This window comes from Pinus tabuliformis, chromosome 8 (genome assembly GCF_031772625.1).
Source record: "Pinus tabuliformis cultivar Carrire ecotype Pingquan chromosome 8, CPIR1, whole genome shotgun sequence".
NCBI classification, from domain to species: Eukaryota; Viridiplantae; Streptophyta; class Pinopsida; order Pinales; family Pinaceae; genus Pinus; species Pinus tabuliformis.
In genome coordinates, this window is record NC_142294.1 from 179,528,462 (window position 1) to 179,550,402 (window position 21,941).

General features: G+C 35.6%; 1 protein-coding gene across 1 annotated transcript; it reads left to right on the plus strand.

The window, feature by feature from the left end:
- Nucleotides 1-2,760: 2,760 nt before the first annotated feature.
- LOC149234717 (uncharacterized) lies at nucleotides 2,761-3,345 on the plus strand. Its single transcript, XM_089368352.1, has one exon. The coding sequence runs from the start codon at nucleotides 2,761-2,763 to the stop codon at nucleotides 3,343-3,345; it is 585 nt and encodes a 194-aa protein (XP_089224478.1).
- The last annotated feature ends 18,596 nt before the right edge of the window (nucleotides 3,346-21,941 follow it).

Genomic DNA, 21,941 nt, shown 5'->3' on the forward strand with positions numbered 1-21,941 from the left:
TAAAAATATACAAGACAATAAATATAGTCATTCATATATTATATTATATTATTTTTAATTTGACAGTTTTTATTTTTTAATTAATAATTGGATAATGAATTTAATAATAAATAACAACATAATTTTTAGTTTTAATATTCATTTAAATTAATTTATTTGCATAAACTATCTAGACTTATTTTTAAATATAATTTATTTATAACTAATTTATTTAGACAATTTTTAATTAATTTATTTTTTAAGTTTTTTATATGAAAAATATTGATGTTGGATTTTAAAATTTATATATTTACTATTTTTAATACAATTTTTTACATAATAATAATAACTATAATTTAATTTTAAGAGATATAAATATGATATTATATGTAAGACTATCTTAAATTAGGTTTTATGATTACTATGCAGCATACTTTATATATATATGGTTTTGGAAATCTTTAACTATATAAACATTTAAATTGGTTTAAAGTAGTTATCAATTACTTTTTACATGCATATTAAATTTATTTTCATTTATAATTTCTCCTTTCTATTAGGGATGAATGTTTATAACGGGAAATTTAAAAATTCGTATTAATAAAAATGTAAAGTCCATATGATTATGTTAAGAAAAAAGATATCAAAACGATGTGGTATAAAAAACAAGGAAAATTTAAAAAATTCGAACTAATAAAAATGTAAATTCCATATGATTCTTTTAAGAAAAATGATATCAAACAATATCCTATAAATAAAATATATATGGATAGCATAAAGTTAAGACTTTGGAATAATGTATATTAAGTGAGAGGTTAAAGTTATAATCAATTTAGATTCATTTTAATTTCAGATTTATCAACCTCCTAAAGGGATCAAATCCCTTGAGGTGAATCCCTCTCAATGCTTGGTAGATCTCGAGTTAAGATGGATCTATGCTACTTTAATTATTAGTCCTTAAATATGCTACATTAAAGAAGAATACCATTGGAAAAACCATAGATTAAAGAATAAAAATGTTAAATATGACATTACAACATCTCTATCCTACTAGGTTAAGAGAATTTTATGTTATTTTACTTTATTTTTTATTTTATTTAACTTTGTTTTTCATTTAATTTAATTTAATTTTGTATTATTTTGACTAAATAAAAATGTTAAACATTACAACATTCCTATCCTATCAAATTGGGTGCAATTATAATGAATGAAATGTGAATTATTACACAACAACATATACATGAAATTTATATTTCTATATGTATAATAAATAAAAATTAAAAATTATTTTTTACAAAATATATAATTTTGTTAAATAAATTAATCAATTTCACAAGTACATAAAGTTTTGTTTTACATTGGAATGAGGAGAAGTTCATCCTTCCTGCTAACCACCAAAGATAACCTTAATTAATTTAAATATAATTTTTATTGTAATAAAAATTTAAAATAGTTTTCAACATGATAATAGATTTTTTAAGTTAATAATTTTATATCTGTGAAATAAAAACATACTTTTAACTTAAAAGAAATAAGTGTGAAACTAACCCCTCTCCCCAACAAGGCCAAAATACAAAGTGATTTCTAACTCAATGCAAGATAATTCTGTATTAATTCCTTTATTTTTATCTAATTCATATTCTTTATGGTCGTTGAAAATTGTGATCTATACCTTCTTAATGAGCACTCAGCAGACCTAAAATATGGGAGAACCCGGTCTTCCGCTCTTGCAAAGCATGCCAAGAAGACCAAGCATCGTATTTGTATTAAGGAAGCCTGAGTTATTGCTAAGGTTCCGCAGTTTCATTACTGGAAATTTAGAGAAGCAATTGAGATTGAAAAAAAGTCGAGTAATCTCAATAGAGATGATGGCTGGAAGATCAATAGTTGTGAGATCTCCATCCTCTCTTCCTAGTCCTTTTTTTCCACCTTGTCTTTTGACCTGTCTTCTAAAATTTATTAGAAATATTATGTGTGTAGTAGATAGCTTTAAGTTTATATTTAATTAATAAGTTCTATTAATAGGTTATACAAACCATTAATATTAATATCAATAAGAATAATACTATTATTAATGATTAAGTAATAATAATAATAATTAAATTTATAATATTAGTATTATAGTTATAGGAATATTAAGAGTAATAAATCCATACTTTTTGGTTTTATTCTTCTTAGGTTTTTTTTTTAGGAATTTTCCATCATGTTCTCTCCCTTAAATTTATTAGATGGTCCCTTATATAACTATCATAATGTGTTTTTTCTATTATAGATGATCATTAATCTAAAATTTATCAGAAAGATTAAGTATACATATTTAATTATTGGGCTCTATTAATAGGTTATACAAACCATTAATAACATTAGGATAATACTATTATTAATTATTAGGTAAGAATAATAATATAATTTTAAAGTAATAATTAATAATATAATTTTAATGACATTGGTTCAATTCGTGCGGATGGGGAGCGCTAGGGTTTACAGGCTAGGGTAAGCCGACGGCGCAGCGTTGCAGAGCTGCAGACGAGGATCAAGGAGCAGAAGTTGAAGAAAGGCACGACAGGCGGATCGAGCTAGGTAAGCTCGTAGCATAAGACGAGTTAAGGGACAAGTTTCCGAATAAGAAAAACAAGGTTAAACCTTAAAATTTTTAGAGCTGAGCAGGAAATGGAAAATCGGCTGGGGAGGGGAGAGATCCCCTCCTACAAAAATGTTGTAGCGGGGGAAACCAGTGCAAGCGGAATGTAGCGTAATCAGAAGGAAAACTATGCTCCAGTGATGGGGAACCTATGGCAAAAGAGGATGGGTGGGAAATGCCTTCCAAGGGCACAAAAACAACCCAGATATGTCATTCCCAGCAACAAACTTGAGGAATATAATTGCTACATGAAGGACCATGCGCTGATCTGCAAGTTTGTAGGGTATTGGCCATCTGAGAAAGAACTGTATAGGTGGATCTATCAAAGGTGGAGACCAAAAGGACATATAGATCTGAAGCTGGGAGCAAAAGGGTTTTTTACAGCCATCTTTGCGAATCTGGACGACAAGGATAGGGTTTTTGAGGAAGGACCGTATTTTATGAACAATGCGGGTCTGTTTATGAAATACTGGGAGGAACATTATAACCTTGAGAAAGAAAAAATGCTAGCCACTCCAATTTGGATTAGATTGTTTGGATTGCCAGTGGAATTTTGGGATCCTGAAATACTTGAGGGGATTGGGAAAACAATCGAGGGCTTTGTCAAAATAGCAGAAGCAACAAAGCGAGGCAAATATACATCATATGCAAGGCTCTGTGTATACATGAACATAGCAGAGCCCCTTCCAGAATCTATTGAGCTGGAATATCATGATGAAATCTAGCAACAGCTAATAGACTATGAACATATTCCATTCAGGTGCCGAAAATGCCATGAATACGGCCATTTATACAGACAATGTCCATTGAATAAGGAGGAAGGGTTAAATAGAAATCAAGAAGAATATCAAAGGGAATCAGGGAAAATGGAAGAGGAAGATAGGGGCTTTCAACAGGTTACAAGCAGGAAGAAACAAGGCAAAGATGGCTCTAAAACTCAGACACAGGAAAAACCCCTTAACACAGCGAGTCAAAACAAATTTCAAATTCTCCAAAGTGAAAACGAGGAATATGAAGTGAACTTGGAGGATGATGAAGATCCCGGTAATACGCCAATGGAAATAGTTAAAGATATAAAAGGAAAAGAAACAGATATAAGGGAGAAAGCTGAAGAGAGAACTATAGGAGAGTCAGAAATAGTAACAAACCAAACCCAGATGGAGGTGGAAGGCCAGTCGGAAAATGAGGTGGAGGAGGAAAAAATCATGAAACAGTTGATTCAGGAATGGAAAAACCTGGATAGCAGATTCATACCAGAGAAACAGAAACAACTATACAAAGAAGCATTTCAAAAGTACAAGGAAAAAAAAGGGGAGAACATGGATAAACAGATAACCACAACAAGTGGACAGGAGAATGATCAGAAGGGAATGGACGGATCTGGCAAAAACAGCAGGAAACGAGGACGGAAAACGTTGAGTGAAGCCATACAGACTGTGGGAGAAACGTTGATAAACTCAGGTAAAGTGATACCTCTATCAGAGGTATTCTTCCCCTCCTATCATAAGTTTTAAATGATTATTATCAGCTGGAATATTAGGGGTTTGAATAGTAAGGGGAAGCAGAGATATATGAAAGAGAAATTGAAAAAGGATAAGCCAAGCATTATGATTCTCCAGGAAATGAAAATTGCAGTGAATCAGCTAGAAGAGATAATCAATAAGAATAAGCTTCAATACGAAGTTATGGGGCAAGATGCTATTGGATCTGCGGGAGGAATCACAATTTTGTGGAACCCAAATGACATAATACTAGAAGGTTGGACCAGTATGACTAGAATCCTTATAGGCATTGGTAGAATAGTAGGAACAGAAGAGAAGGTAGTCATCTCAGGGGTTTACGGCCCACATACCCCAGGAGAAAAAGAAAACTTTATAAAAAATATGAAAGCCATTCACAGAATTTATTCAGAGTCTGCTTGGATAATAGGAGGTGATTTCAACCTAATCTGATCCCCAGGGGAGAAAAAGGGAGGGATAAGAAAGTCAGATCAATGCATGGACAGTTTCAATGATGCAATAGACGAGTTAAGACTTGTAGATATACATACTATCAATGGAATCTACACCTGGAATAATAGAAGAGGGGTCAAGAATCAGATAGCATCGAGACTTGACCGCTTCCTGGTTTCTGAAAGCATTATGAATAAGGATGTTTTTGTTGAAGCAAAGATGATGCCTTCTCTAGGTTCGGACCACTGGCCCATCAGATTAGAGGTGGATATTAAACAGAATCTCGGAAGGAGACCTTTTAGGTTTGAATCCTTTTGGTTAAGGAATCCGGAATTTATAAAGAAAATGGAAGAATGGTGGAAGCAAAGCACAGCGAAGGGTAAAGGAAAAATGCACACCTTCCAATTGAAACTTAAAGAGCTAAAAGGAAAAATCAGAAAATGGAATAAGGAAGAATTTGGTAATATTATGGAGGAAAAACAAAAACTTGAAGGAGAGATGGAGGCTCTTCAACAAAAAATTATAGAGGAAGGAAGGACAGTGGAGAGCATTAAAGAAGAAGGGATAATTCTTGGGAGATTGGAGGAAAGGAGGAAGCAAGAAGAAATCCTCTGGAGACAGAAATCAAGAATAATGTGGCTAAGGGAAGGTGAAAGAAACACGAAAATTTTCCATCAGGCTATGGTTCAACACAGACAAAAAAATAGGATATTGTCCATTAAAAACCAGAATGGTGAAAGAATAGTGGACCAGGAAGGAATAGAGCAAGTGCTGGTAGAATACCATAAAGACATCGTAGTAGAACCCTTAAGGGATAGAAAAGAAGCAATAAAAGAAATATGCTCATCCATTCCACGACTAGTTACAGAGGATCAAAATAATGCATTGATGCGTGCAGTCAACATGGAAGAGTTAGATGAAATTGTAAAATCCATGAAAAAGGGTACAGCCCCAGGGCCTGATGGTTTTACGATTGAATTCTACCAAGCGGGATGGCATTTCCTAAGAGAAGAAATTATGGACCTGATAGAAGAATCTCGGATGAACCAAAAGGTATGGCCTGCAATTAACTCTACCTTCTATGCTTTGATTCCTAAGAATGAAAATTTGGAGGATGCTAAGGGTTTCAGACCCATTGCATTATGCAATGTAATTTATAAGATAATAACTACTTTAATAGCCAAAATATTGAAGCCTATGTTGGATAAATTAATCTCCACTGAACAAACTGGTTTCGTTGAAGGAAGAAAACTCCTTGACGGGCTGGTAGTGACACAGGAGGTTATCCATTCTCTAAAAATGAAAAAGCAGAAGGGTATGATGATAAAATTAGATTTGTCGAAGGCATATGATAGATTGAGCTGGAAATACTTGGAAGAGGTCCTAGAGAGTTTTGGTTTTTGTAAGAGATGGATCAACTGGATTCACAGTCTAATTTCAACTCCAAATTTTTCGATCCTTGTTAATGGCTCCCCTTCAAAAACCTTCAATGCTTCTAGAGGCATTAGACAAGGTGACCCGATATCCCCATTTCTTTTCATATTGGCAGCAGAAGGCCTGGGTAGATACATTAAGAAGGAAAGAGCGACGAATAACATTAAGGGATTGAGACCTTGGGGTAATAATTTGCCAATAACTCATCAACAATTCGTTGATGATATCATGCTATTTGGGGAGCCAACGGTAAAATAAATAAGACAATTGAAGAGGATTTTAGACTTATTTGCAGAAGCCTCGGGTCTGGAAATTAACAAAGAGAAGTCCTGTGTTTTTATATTTAATACTATGGAACAAATTAGAATCCATCTTACAAGATTGCTGGGCTTCAAAAAAGGAGAGCTACCTACGAAATATCTGGGGAATTTACTGGACTTTACTTCCAAAAAGTTGAAAAATTGGCAAGGGATGTTGGATAAATTAAAAAACAAAATGATGAATTGGGACTTTAGAACTTTGAACATAGCAGGAAGGGTAGTATTGGCAAAATCGATTTTACAGGCCATTCCCATCTATCCACTGTCAATAATGGCAGCCCCTTCGGGAGTTTGTGCAAAGATTAGAGAAATCATGAGAAAATTTATTTGGGGAGGGACAGCTCAACGTAAAAAATGGGCCTTAGTTTCCTGGAACCACCTAATAGAAAGAAAGGAAAAAGGAGGTCTGGGCCTGAGGGACCCAGAAAAGCTGAACAGAGTGTTAGGTGCAAAGCTCTGGTGGCGTTGGTTAAGAGGAGGCAACGACTTATGGAAAGCTATATGGACGCACAAATACAACATGCCGAATACAACTGAGGACATTCTGAGATTGAAAGAAACTCCAAAAGGATCAACAATTTGGGATTTAGCTCGGCAGAACAGAGATATAGTTGAAAGACATGTGTTCTGGGAAATTCGACGAGGTGAGGTAGCCAACTTCTGGGAGGAGAGATGGCAGCAAAAGGAAAGGATGAACAGAATACAGAATGTCCAACAGTTACAGGATAAAATAGGGAGAAATAGAAAATGTGTTAAAGACTATTGGAAGGCAGATGAATTAGATGGAACCTAGAGGAAATGGATAGATCCAAAAGAATGGGACAATGAGCTAAATCAAGAACAACAAGAAGCTTTCATGAAAGAGGTGAACTCCAGGAAGATAAAAGCTAGAACAAGAAAAGACATTCTGAGATGGGGAAACTCGGCGAAAGCATCCTTCACAGTAAAAGAAGCATACTACTTAACTGACTTCCAAGTTATAAATGAGGAGAATCAAGAATGGATGACAATCTGGAAAAACAACTGGTGGCCGAAAGTATCCCTGTTCTTATGGCTTGCAGCCAAAAATAAGATCCTGACATGGGACAGAATTCAAAAAAAAGGTTTTAGCGGTCCTTCAAGATGTTGTCTTTGTAAAAAGGATGAGGAAACGCGTGATCACCTCCTTATTAATTGCATGTTTACCAGAAAATTATGGCGGGACACAGGCAAGATATTCTGTAAAACCGAGCTAATTCCCGGGGACATTAATGCAATAATCTTTCAATGGCAGAAGGAAAAATACCAGTGTAGAGTGGTTCGCAGAGCTTGGGACCTTATTGCGGGATTTGTGTTATGGATGATATGGAAGGAAAGGAACCGGCGGATATTCCAGGACAAAATGAAGAAGCTGGAAATTGTATGGAGAAGAGCAATTAATCTCATGAGAGAAACAATCCTTTCGGAGAAATGGGAGGCGGAAGATTGGAAGTCTGATCCAACAGAGGGAGTAATCTTAAACAATTTAAGTTTAAATTATGAAATGGTTTATCAGAAGCAGGAAAAAAGGCATGGAGAGCGAACTCAGAGTTCAGACAAATTCAGTTATCCCAGGGAAAATTTTATCAAATTGAACTTCGATGGTGCATCAAAGGGGAATCCGGGCAACGCCGGATTCGGAGGAATTTTCCGCGATTACAAGAAGAAGGTCAGATGGATTTATGCTGAATGGGGCGGGGAGATGACGAATAACGAAGCCGAACTCTGGGCGATTCATCAGGGGTTAAGGATCGCAATCAGAAATGGCTACACAAACGTGGAAATTGTAGGTGATTCGCAGATGGCGATTGAGATTATGAAAAAACTAAATAATGGCAAAAACTGGGAACAAACTACCAGCAGTTGGAGAACTGCCGGAATTGTCCAGGAGATAGCGGAACTGCTAAAACGATTGGATTACAAAATACTCTACCACGTCAGAAGAAATGGGAATCGCGCGGCCGATTACCTGGCGAACTGGGGCTGCAATGGTCAGGGTAGCTTGGTGGACAGCCAATGGACAGCGGTGCAAAACAAAAGAGATTGGGCGGACTTGGCAAACATAATAAATGATGACCATGATCAAACCACGAAAGAAAATTCTAGGGGCAATCAATTGGAGTGATGACTGGGATGGGAGATCCCAGATAATAAATGCAGGTAAGTATAGTAAGAGGATTGGAATGATGAAAATGCAGAGGACTTCACCCCGGTGGCCCGTGCGAACGGTATTACCGGATCAGCACTACCGCATAATAATTAAGCAGCGCGATTGGAGAGGGTGGTCGAACGACTTGTCAGAGCCTCAGAGCAGAATTAAAATCCAAGTATGATGGATAGGAAAGGTAACAGCAGGGATAATAAATGGCGATGGTACAACGCCAATATAGAAACTCACCCCGAAATCGGAACGAGAATAAGTATTCAGAGTGTTAAGGCAAGACAACAATTCAGCCGGTTTGAAACCCAGCGAAACGAGATCAGAACATCGCAGAGTTTGAAATACAGGAGAGCTACTATATTGCTGTGGTATATTCCCCGTGGCAGAATTAGAGCCGACATGGAAACTAGAATGAAATCCAGGGCGACAGAAGAGCAGATGCGAGCTGATGAAGGAATCAGAGACAGAAAGGGTAAGATGATTGCAAAGGAGGAAGGGCCGGTAGAGATCTTTGAGATTGCCGACGACTCGGAAGATGAAGTCCCTCGGCAGGAAAGGACCAGAGATTACACAGTAAAAGGCAAAGGCACAGGAGGCTCGGTTGACGCTCAGATGGCGGGGGATCAGCCAACAATACCAGTTGAACGGGTCAGGCGGTATGGCAGGGGAATGGGTAACAGAGGAACGGGCAGCGGAGGACGGGGTGGCAGGGGAACGGGTGACAGGAAGGTTGCGGGCGGCAAGAGAGGCCGGGGTCAGAACAGAAGCGAAAGGGGCAGAGCAGGAAAGGCAGAGCAGGAAGCGAGGCCAGCAAAAAAAGCCAGAAGGTCGGTAGAGAAAAGCATCCGTCAGGCTGAGAGAGCCTATCAGCAAAACAATAACCCAAACGTAAGACGCATTATACAGAACTTGGAGGAGGAAGCTCTGCAGGGCCAATCCGACTCTGAAATGGAGGATTGGGAATTCCTGCTGCATGATCCTGGAAATACCAGAGGAAGGATGTCTCTGTTTAAACAATCTCTCCATATTTACTGGGTTATGAAAGGGCTTTTAGCGAAGGCTCTTGAACAAGTTGCGACTGAAATGGTGGAAATAGCTCAGGGAGGCCCGGATTTGAGAAAGGAATTGAGTTTCATCCACATCTCATTAGAGAAGCAGGAAAAGAAGCTGGATGAATTACATCAGATGCTGAAGGGAGAACAACGAGGCGCAGATGGAGAAGCTAACCAGCAACCTGGAGCTGAAGACGAATGAGGAAAGTTATGTATAATCCTGAGAATGAGTCTACATAGTTTAGTTAATTGCAGATTTTTGAATGCTTTAGATGAAGAAAAATGTTATATGCAAATTAGTAGAATCAGGAACTCTCAGGATTGTTTAGTTTATCTTGCTGAGATTTTTAGACTTTGGATTTTTTACTTTTGGTCTGCCATAAAAAACTTGAGATGGCTAAATACTCGGTTTCCCCAAGAGGGCGAGTTATTATTTTTGATAATATGTACTGCTCTGATTTGATATGAGTAATAGAAAGAGAACCACCCCAGCTTACAAAAAAATATATATATATATAATTTTAAAGTAATAATTAATTTTATAATATTAGTATTATAGTTATAGGGATATTAAGAGTAACAAATACATACTATTAATCACTATTAAACATTTTAACATGAAAACCACTTCCTCTTAGAGTGCCCCGCGGTACAACCACATTAGATCTCAGTTTCACAATCTTTATTACAATACTGACCTTCCTAGCCTTTTACGATGTCAAAATTATAGTGAGCTTGGGAGGCTTCTCTCCAAGCTTTTTAAGCATAGGAATAAAATCTTAAGTCAAAATAAATAATTTGTTTCTTTAGGTCTGATAGACCAATGTTTGGTCTCAACGGACGTTAACCATCATCATCATCATCAGTAACATTTTACTTAATTATTAATATTAATATTACCTATAACTATTCTTACTATAAGTTTAGTTAAACATTATAATATTAAAAAGAAATATTCATAAAGTTGTTATTTTAACATTCAGAACCTAGAATATATTATAATAATATGTATTAATTCATTGAATAAATTTATCTAATAAAATTATTATAATTAAATATTAGTATTAAATAGAATTTTGGTCCATGTCCTTATCCCTTGGTCCAGTCCAGTCTAATTGGCTAGTCAAAGTTAGCCGTTACATGGTCAAATATAGCCGTTAGTCCGATCTAATTACCTAGTCCCATATAGTCGTTTCCTAGTCAAACTTAGCTGTTGGAAGATCTGCTCTCCCTATTTAACATGCAGCCATGATCTGATTCTTCAACTTGTCCTGATGATGAACCACACTCGTTGGTTCGAAACGTCTCGACAAATGTATCATAATGTGATTTACGTTGAAAAATCTTCTCATAATTTGATATAGATCACATAAGCATCAATTCAACAATAATTATATTTTCAATAAATTAAATATATAGTATAATATTCCTAAAAAAATCATTTAATAGATTTGAACTGTTTATCTTTATAGGGTTTACAACATTAGTAGAGCTTATTGGCCTTATTGTTTAAATATTTATCCATGAAAAGTTTGAATACATATTTTATCCATAAAATTTAGTGATAGAAGAATTTTTAGTTTTATTTTTTAGACACGTATTTAAAGAAGTTGATTGGCCTTATTGTTTAAATATTTACCCATGAAAAGTTTGAATACATATTTTATCCATAAAATTTAGTGATAGAAGAATTTTTAGTTTTATTTTTTAGACACGTATTTAAAGAAGTTGAGTAATGATAAAAATTGGAAATAGATTGAGTTGGGAATTGAAAATGTGAACAAAGATATCCATGCTTAAAAGTTATATGGCAGATCTAACTATACTATAAATATATATACTTAAGCATAACCACAGATCTAAAAAAATTGTAATTTTTGGTGCATGGTTTGGAATATTTAGTATTAATTCCATATAACAATAAAATCACCCACGTGTCATATAATTTTATATTATTTGTAACATCATCCATGAGTCATGTAATTTTTTTTATTATTGTTACCAAATAAAGCATTTGGCTATATTATTTATGTAATTATATAATAACAATTCGCCTTTTCAAGCCCCAAAACATATAATAATAATAGTATTTGTAAAATCAGTTACGTGTCATATAATTTTATAATATTTGTAACATCATCCATGAGTCATGTGAATTTTTTTAATTAATAAAGCATTTCGCTATATTCTTTATGTAATTATGTAATAACAACTCGCTCCTTTCAAGCCCCAAAACATGTGGGTGGAAGGAAGTGGGTAGGGTAAAATGGATTCTTAAATTAAATAGTAAAAAAATATTATAATATTTGTAATTAAAAAAATTAAAATTTATTAAACTTGTGGGTATTTTTTTGAATATACCTATTTTGTATTGAATTTTTATAATTCACTCAAATTTGTATAGTATTTTAATAGTTAATAACAAAATTAGGATATATATATATATATATATATATATTTTCTTATTGGAGAGATTTGTAATCTTCAGAGAGAGAACATGGCTCTTTGCGCTAGGGTTTACAGTGCAGGTATCTTCGCAGGGGCTGGATCTCCCCAGAACCGGCTGGAGACGAAGGGGCCACACAGCTTCCACGCCTTCGCACAGATCTCGTCACAGCAAGGAAGCGCTTGGAAGGTACCCGCTCCGGAATGCGAAGATGACCTCATGACGGATCTCCTGGACAGGGCAGCAGCACTCGGCCCACCGAACCTGCTGAACAAGAACCAATGGGGCCTCCTAACGGACATCGTACTTACTATCTCGGCCGACTGCGAACGCCGACAGGAAGCTAAGGATGATTATCAAAATTCGTTTCAGCAGATCTGCAGGACGAATGGGAAACAACAGGGGCAATGGACATTTTGGGCAGATCCATCCCTTTTCACAACAGATCGGGCAAAAACCGATAAGTTTTACAGCGACCCGGAAGCGGGAAAAAAAGATAGTGGCCTGTATGCAGCAAATCCACCTTCTTCCACAATAGAACGGGCCAAACATGGCAGATCTGGATTGGATCTAATCCTTCTGTCCAGATCCAGGCAGAGGATATGTGGGAACTCGCCAGATCTAAGTACCAAACCCACAAAATCGGACCTGGATAAGGCAGATTCAGTGGATCGGAAGGTATGCTCATCAGATCTATGGTTTCAAATATTTATAAAGCCCCCAGCTGGGAAATCAACCCCAATTTGGGTTCAGGCCACAGACAAAGTCTCAAAACTGAAGGAAATCATTGCCAGTCACATTGGCCTTCCGGAAGGTTTCCAACATCTGCTCTCAGAAGGCAGATCGCTACAAGATCACTGGACAATAGGCCACTACAGCATCAAGCCAGGATCTAACATAATAGTCAACATGAGGCTACGAGGAGGAACAACAGCCAGCGGATCACAGTTCCCTGGTTCTTTTCGTGATGCAGTCAATGGGCCCAGATCAAAGAATGCAGGCTCCTTCAAGGACGCGGTGAATGGTAAAGGGGAAAACTATCAACACAAATCAGCACCAGCACCAGAGCTACCAGGTCCCTATATTGTGGAACAAACAATCGAATCTCCAACGATCCAAGTAACTTCATCGGAGGTAAATAGAATACACACTGATCTAGCCACTCATGCTGTTATATGTAGATTTAATGGTTTCTGGCCAAAGTCAGACGCCCTGCATCATTGGATCCTTACAACATGGTCACCCGACTGTGAAATCCATCTATGCTCCAAAGGTTTCTTCATAGTTCGCTTTACAACAGAACAAGAACGTGACAACATTATCAATCAAGGACCATGGTTCTGGGGAAAGGCTGGCCTATTCACCATCCCCTGGTTTCCTGAATTTGATGCAAATACTATGAAAGTAACAACAGTTCCTGTTTGGGTGAGATTGCATAATCTCCCGCTACATTTCTGGCACCACAAAGTTTTATTAGCCATTGGAAATTCCATGGGGAGATACCTTAAAACAGATGAAGAACGAATTAACCAAGGAATCTTCACCTATGCTAGAATATGTGTAGAAGTGGATCTGAGCTTGGGGTTACCAGATCATATCACATTGAACTATAATAATACGCAGAGGATACAACCGCTTGATTATGAAAATACAGCATTTAGATGCCTTAGATGTATGCAAACAGGACATCTTCAAAACACCTGCCCTCTGGGTAAGAGGGACCCCAAAGTGAACAAGAAACAGCCAAAAAAGCCGAATGGATGGCAGCACACAGATTGGAGGGAAAAAGAGGATATGCAGGCGCAAGAGCACACAATGAACCAAGAGGAACCTGAAGTAAATATGAAACAGAACGGCACACAGAAAGAAAAAGCAACAGACCCACAAATAGAGGACCATATTCAGCAGCAGGAAATCCCACAGCTGGAAATTAGTGGCAATAAAAGAACACATGGGTCTGAAGGATCAGAATCCGACAAAGAATCTCCAGTGAACATACAAGAGCACCCGCAGGCCATCATTGTCCCCTCTCCTGACCCTCAGGGTTGGCGTAGGGTGGAAAAGAAGAAGGGCAGAAAAGTATAGGCTTGATGTTTTTGTAAATTTTTTATTTTTTTTAGTTTTTTGTCCTAACCATGGACAGCTATCTGCATATGCTCTAAGCATCTACAAAATGTAATTTATTTCATCATGAATATAAATTACGACTTTTTCTACGGGAAATATATATATATATATATATATATATATATATATATATATATATATATATATATATATATATATATATATATATATATATAAGTTGTGTATGTTTTTAGTGGAGTGTAATTTTTTTATGATTTATACAATTTTTCAAAATATATTTTAAATTACAAAAATTAAGATTTGACAAAAAGTAAAATTATCTAATTCTGGTTAAAAGTTTCAAAACATTTAATAGTTAGATAATGTCATTTTCAACTATAATAATTTACATATTTATTTATTTGATCTATCTCAAAGCTTGATAAATTAAGAGTTAAAATTGATCTAAATTAGTAAAATATTGTTTTGTGTAGTTATTATAGGAGTTGTCTATAATGCGACTTTTTGAAGATTCCGGTGACGGATATTTGGATTCAGCACCCTGAAAAACCCCTGGGACGCTTTCATTGTGCAGAAACTAGCTTTCAAACTTGCGATTCCAATAAATTCCTGCCGGATTTCGACCGGAAAAATCCGCCGGAAAGGCTTTCAAAAAGTCACGTTATAGACTATTTCGTTATTATATCTTTATTATCGTAATTTATGTACAATATTACATTTTGATTTTCGTATCAATTTTTTTTAAATAAAATGTCATTCATTCTTACATACTAAACAAAATCCACTTGATAGTAATGTGCAAAAATGGAGAGCCACTGACATTGCCACCATTAATTAAAACATTGAAAAATGATAAATATTTTCTCATGCTATTTATTTTTCCTTAAAAACATCACTATATAGATGGATTTAATCAAATATAATATTTTGATTTTATGGATGATTTAATCAAATAAAAATTATCTTTTCTTAATACATATATAATGAGTACCCGAAACTAATCTCCCACATTAAGTTGATCTTAATCGATATACTATAACATATTTATCTACCTTTATTATTTTATTTTGGTTTTTTTAATCGATATACTATAACATATTTATCTACTTTTATTATTTTATTTTGATTTTTTTTATAATAATAAAAGTCTTAATTATCCACCATTAATACTTGTGAATAGAAAACATATTTAAAATTAAATAAATTTAATTTCAATTATCATTTTTCAAATTTTCAAAATCAGATAAAAAGATATACAGTATCACAATTATTAAACCAGACGTAAATATCACCCGCTTTCACAAACTCACTTCTCTCTTGAAGATAGAACTTCTATGCATAAAAGACTATTTAGTCAAAACTATGTTCCACACCATTTTCAAAGTAAGTACTTGTAATTTCACGATCCAAGTTCTAAATCAACCCGTTAAATTCTCAACTATAACATGCATATGTGAAATTTTGATATAAAATATGACTAGTTAGCCTATTAGAGTTTTAACCCTTTCCTCTTGGGCTTAACAAATCTATTGAATGAGGTGGACTAGGATGCTTATTTGTGTAACAATTTTTTTAAGTATTTCTAAACAAAGTAAGTAATTGTGATGCGGGTATTTCTTGTCTTTATTGCTATTTAATTGATTTTTTGCATAAAGTTTTGCCCAGAATGGAAGCTATCTACATTGTCATTAAAGACTTTTATTGCTAATATTTTAGTAAGCAATTGACATATATGATATTATTCGTGATATTTTAAGTGTAAATTTATTTATCTTAATATTTTTAAATATCTTTTTGTATTTTAGTATATGTTTCAAATTAGGCATATGTGCGGAAGTGCGGAAGAACTCTATTGTGTGGAGAGGTTCGTATTTCATCTAATTGATTCTTTTGCATAAATATTTTCGCAGAGTGGAAGCTATCTACATTGGCATTAAAGCCTTTTATTGCTAATATTTTAGTAAGAAATTGACATATATGATATTATTGGTGATATTTTAAGTGTAAATTATGTTTATTGTTGTATTTTTGAATATCTTTTCATATTTTCGTATATGTTTCAAATTAATCATATGTGCGAAAGTGAAAAATAACTCTATTGTGTAGAGAGGTTCTTATTTCATCCACATTTCTGTCTCATCCCATGCTTGTTTCGCAATGCTTGCTCCATACAATGATGACTGCATAGCTTCTTCCATACACGCTATATATGGACACATTACTATATTGTGCGGAGAGGTCAATATTTCGTCTACATTTATGTCTTAGCACATGCTTGTTCCAGATTGGTTGGTCTACACAATGACATCTACACAACTTCTTTTGTACATGCTATATGTGGAGACTCTACTAGAGCGAGTAGTTATTTTAGTAAATGGTTGACATATACGAAGTGTTGCTAATATTTTTAATATTTCGAGCATCTGCTTGTTTTGTCTCTTATGCATACGTGTTGTTTGTACGAATACCCACACTTTGTACTAAGTTCTAATATTTTAGTTATAAATAATTCATATTAGTAGCCAATTGAGTAAAAATTGTGCAGAGTGCACACAAAGTTGTGTACAAAATCACATTTGATTGAGAAAAAACTTTGTTTATAGCACATGCATAAGTGCAAAGAATGTTCATTGTGCGAAAGAAGCTTTCAAGTTTTCATTGTGCGAATAATAACATTGTTTATGCTTATATTATTGATAATGTTTTTAATGTAAAAATGTTTTGAATACTTGTTTGTTTATGCTATTGTGCGAAAGCGGTTTTTTTGCAGATGCATGCACTTTATCATTGCTAACACTTTGGTTATAAATAATGTATATCAGTAGTCAAGTGAGTATAAGTTGTGCGGAGTGCACACAAAGTTGTGTACAAAAGCGCATTTCATTGGGCATAACCTATGTTTATAGGACATGTAGAAGTATAGAAAATGTTCATTGTGTGGAAGAAGCTCTAAAGTTTGCGTTGTGCTGATAATAACATTGCTTATGCACATATTATTGATAATATTTTAATTGTAAATAATGTATACTATTTTTATTTAAGTAAACGACATCTCATTGAATAGAAACATTGTTTATGGGATGTGTGGAGGAAGCTTTCAGGCTTTCATTGTGTGAATCTTTGCAATTGGAATTAAATGCTTTCATTGCTAATGTTTTAGTATTAAAACATACTCTGTATTTTCTATATTGATGATAATATTTTAGTTGTAAAAAAAATTTGTTGTTTAATTGATTCACCATACGAAGAAAGGTTTGAAGCCTTCATTGTGTGGATGTCTGCGCTTTTCATTGCAGGGTTGTGCTTATATTATTTATAATATTTCAATTGTAAAAAATGCATAAGTTCGTATGTTCGAATATGTTTCAAACTAGCATATGTGCAGAAGTGTGGAGAAAGTACATTGTACAGAGGAATGATCTGTAAACTACCATGGATTTTCCACTGGACAACTCGTCACAACAGATCTAATAATATTATATTAAAAATATGAAAATTCTACGCTATTACAGTTTAAATCTGTGGATTTAACTGTAATTAGTGCATGCATGTCAATGTAAATTATGTAGAAAAGTAGAGAACATAAAAATAAGCACACACACACACAGAAGACATAAGATATTCTCTTTGGGAAACCCTTTCGGGAGAAAGCCCAGCAGGAAGGTGAGGCCTGATGCAAGGATACCCCTGCTTACACCCACAATATGCATGTAAAATGCATAAACACATATGTCCCAGGTATTTAACTCACTAAGGAGTCAAATATTCAATAACAAGTATGGTTAAGGCCCCATTAATCAATTCCCATGTGGAATGACTTATAAAAACCCAACATAGGCTAACCCCTAGCCCATATATACTTATCGAGACTTTAATCAACCCGCGAGCCTTTATATAAGACTTTATTAATGCCTTTCTTTAATCCCTCCTATTGGAACTTTTAAAACCCTCATAACCTTCATTTAAACCTTCGTTAACCCTTAAGCTCATATATATAACCTTCCCTATTTAAACGTGGGTTACATATATTTTAACACGTAAAAACCTTCTATCGGTGTTATTTCCTTATAAACCATTACAAAAGGAAATACTCATAAAACAAACCTTTCCACCTTGGTACAATCTCTGCGCAATTCTCGAGGTTTCCTTTATCACAGTCGGGGTATCGCTCCTCTGCGACACACTACATATGTGCCTCATCACCACTCCGACTCCGATATGAGACTATCGGGCATGTTTTAAATAATGCTTTTACATTAATAGACTCGGGCACGCACTTTATGGAATACAAAGGAATACATTGAAATCCCGACTCGAACACATAAAGCCGGACTTCAAAGTTTATAAGCCCGCATCTATATTTATCGTCGGGTCCGCCCTTCCATATCAAAAATTCCACTGTGCTACTCCTCCTTCGATCTCCGATCACTGAAGCCTATGATCAAATCTTGACCGTTTGTTGTATCCTCCAATCCTACGGTTGACATTACTCCCGACTGTTTAAACTTGTGTGCCTATTTTCCACTGTCAATCTACACCCAACATATCTAATGACTGGTGTTGATATTGGGTAGATAACAAGGGCAAGGATTAACCACCCAATAAAGCGGTTTCCTCTCTCCTCTCGCTGCCACGTGTCGTTTGATGAGTGGAATCGACGCTCATCCTTCAATATCGCTTACCGTTTTGATGCTGCCCAAAATCCACTTTCACTGTTACAAAACCACTGACACGATATTCCTCCGTCTCCTCTGCGATTGGCTCCTGGCCATTGATCTTCAAGATCCAATGGTCATTGTTCATTGTTTCTTCACTTCTCGTTTCTCCCTTTACTTAGTTTTTACACTATTTCTCAGTGTTTTCTGTGGGTTTTGGTTTTCTTCTGGGATCTCGACATTCCACTCCGTGACTCCTCCTGAGCTTAGCTCTGTGAGTTTCTTTAGTTCTTGTTCCTCCAAAACATTACTTGGGCTCTTCGAATGGATTCAACGATCCATTCCCTTCCATTTTACTTCTTCTCATCTGTGCATTCGCTTCGACCCCGCCTGCATACATATATTATGCAGAATCTCTGATAGACACATAATTTATCAGTCAACACTCGAATCACACATCTATGCACTCAGAATCAAATTCTCTGTGTATAAATACATAAACAAATTATTACATATTGAGACTCTGTCTCTCTGGCCTGATCTTCTAATTAATGGCCTTTGTTCATTATCTACCCATAGGCTTACAAACACTCCAATATGCTATCTGTCTACCCTATCCAACCTCTGCAACCTTTCCTTTTTTTTTCTTTTCAATACATCATTAGCAGTTTCTTTATAGTTGAGGAACTGTTCCTCAGTTACTTTTCAGTTGTTCAACAGTTTCTTCAAACTAATTCCTAACTAATCCTAATCCTCTCATGTTCTCCTACATTCGAGAAAATTTACAAATATGTCTCACAATATCTAATTAATTCCTATTCTCGTTAAAAATCACTCAAAGGCCTAAATATTTACATTAATTCAATACTCAGGAAACCAACTTCCCTAAAACACAAAACCCCGTATGTATACTAAAAACAATGATGTTGTTGGCCTAAATGCTCCTGCATCAGACTCCCAAGGTAGAAAATATTGATGATCCCCTAATCATGTGTCTTCATATGTTGTTAGAAAAAACCTCCAGGGTCCCAAACTTTAGTTTGCAACCCCCCAAATGCTTTGCTCCTTTGTTGCTACTATATGTCACCTGTCTTTTGTTTCATTCTCCTCTCTTTTCTTTCCTTCTCAATCATCTTCTCCTTCTCATTGATCACTCCTTCTGTCATCAACTTCCTCCATCTGAGTTGCTTCATCATTAGCTTCCACAGTTCTCCTATCTCCAAGTCCAGCACATCTTTGGTCTGGTACACATCTTCTCTTTCTATGGTCTTCAGATTATTGTTGCTTTCCTCCAACTTCTACAGCTTCATGATTTTCTCTTCCTTGGCTTCTTCTTCTTGCATCAAATTTTCCTCAACATCTGCAAAAAAAATTGCATTCACAAACCAATTATTAAAGTATGAAACATAAGGCCTCAATGCTTCTTCTTCCTTTGGCAACACATCAATATGCTGTTCTGTTTTCTCCTTCTCTATCAGCATATCGGTCTACTGATTTGAATTCTCAAAAGAATTCAAGAGACTGTCAGCTAGTGTCTCCTCCATATCATTTGCTCCAATGATGTCTTCCTATCTTTGTTCACTGTAGTGAACTTTTTCATTCTCATTCAGTTCTAATTTTACAATATGAACTCTTACCTGTTGGCCATCTAGCCTTTCTTCCAAAAGACTTAACTCATGCCACAAATTCTTCATCTCGCTTGGAATTTCTCCCAAAAGTTTCATACAATCCTCACGATCTTCTTCTTTGTCACAAGCATAACTTACCCATGACACTATTTCTTCATTCGAAAGACAGTCATCACCATACTTTCCTTGGAAAATTTCAACTTCATTCATGACAATTCCATAGGATGGTTTGTCTTTTGCAATACTTGCATTCACATACAATTTGTCAATTTTAAACCCACGAGATTTCATGATCTCATTTGATGATTCAATCATCAAATCCTCCTGTTGTTCCAAGTCCTCTACATGACTCAGAAAATATTCAATGGTCTTCTTCTCAGCCTCTTCAAGCCCTCCACTTGGTTGCTTGATATCCTTCTCCACTTCTTCTTTTAGAACAGAATTTAGATTCTGCCTATCTTCTTCCTTCTTTATGACAATATCAGAAAATTGTCCTTCTTCATGTGTTCCACCTACAACCATACACAAATCATCAGATTTAAAATCATGTGACCTTTTGGTCTCACTTGAAGTTTCAATCTTCAAGTCTTCATCTTCACCCAGAACTTCACCCTGTTCTAGTTCACAAATGGATTCTTCCTTTTCCAACTCAGCCTCTCTGAGTTCTTCCACCTGCCACTTTACTTGCTTTTGTTGTAGTCTTCTATGTAGCTTAGACCACTTCACTACCTTTTTCCTCAATTCCCAACCTTGTCTTTGGTTTTCCTCAAGCATCATCCTCAATACATTGAGTTGTTCTTTTATCTCCGCAATTTCCTTGTCAATCTCCTCTTGGCTCATCCTCTTGCCATTTGCCTTGGCAGCCTCTTTCTTCATCTTTCTTCTATTGTGGTCTTCCTCAAAACCTCTGTTATGACTATCAATAGCCATCTCTTCTCCATCTCTATGAGTTCCTCACACTCACTATGAGTTGCACTAAGCCTCTGCAACAACAACTCCTCCTTGTTGCCGCTCACCTCACCAAGCTTTCCTCTGAACTTGGCCTTTTGGAAAGCACTGGTTCTCTATCTTTGGAACCTCTTTGAGCACTTCTCTCTGCTCCTTCTAGGCTTTCAAATCATCTGCATCTTCTAAGAACACAACTGTCCTCTTGTATTTCAATCACAATGAAATACTTGGTTCTGACCACTTCTTCTTTTACTTAGAAAGTCTTACCAACTTCCTTCCTTACCTTAACAATTCTATCACATCCTCTATGGAATTACCATTGTGAGCTGCAACAATACCTCTGCAGTAACAAGTCTCCTTATTGCTACATATGCTCCAATAGGCTTCTCTCCTCTAAGCTCAGTCTGTTAGCATTTCTCTAGTTCTTTCCTCTTGAACCAATTGAGCACTCCTCGCTCTAGATTGCTGCAATCTTCTTTCCTTCATATGCTTCAAGATCTCTACATGATCTTGTTCCACCATTCTCCTGCACTTTGAATGGATTGTTCTCTATCTTCTTGCATCTGCAAGTTCTCCTACACATCACCTCTATGTGCTTGCTATTTATCAGATTAAAATC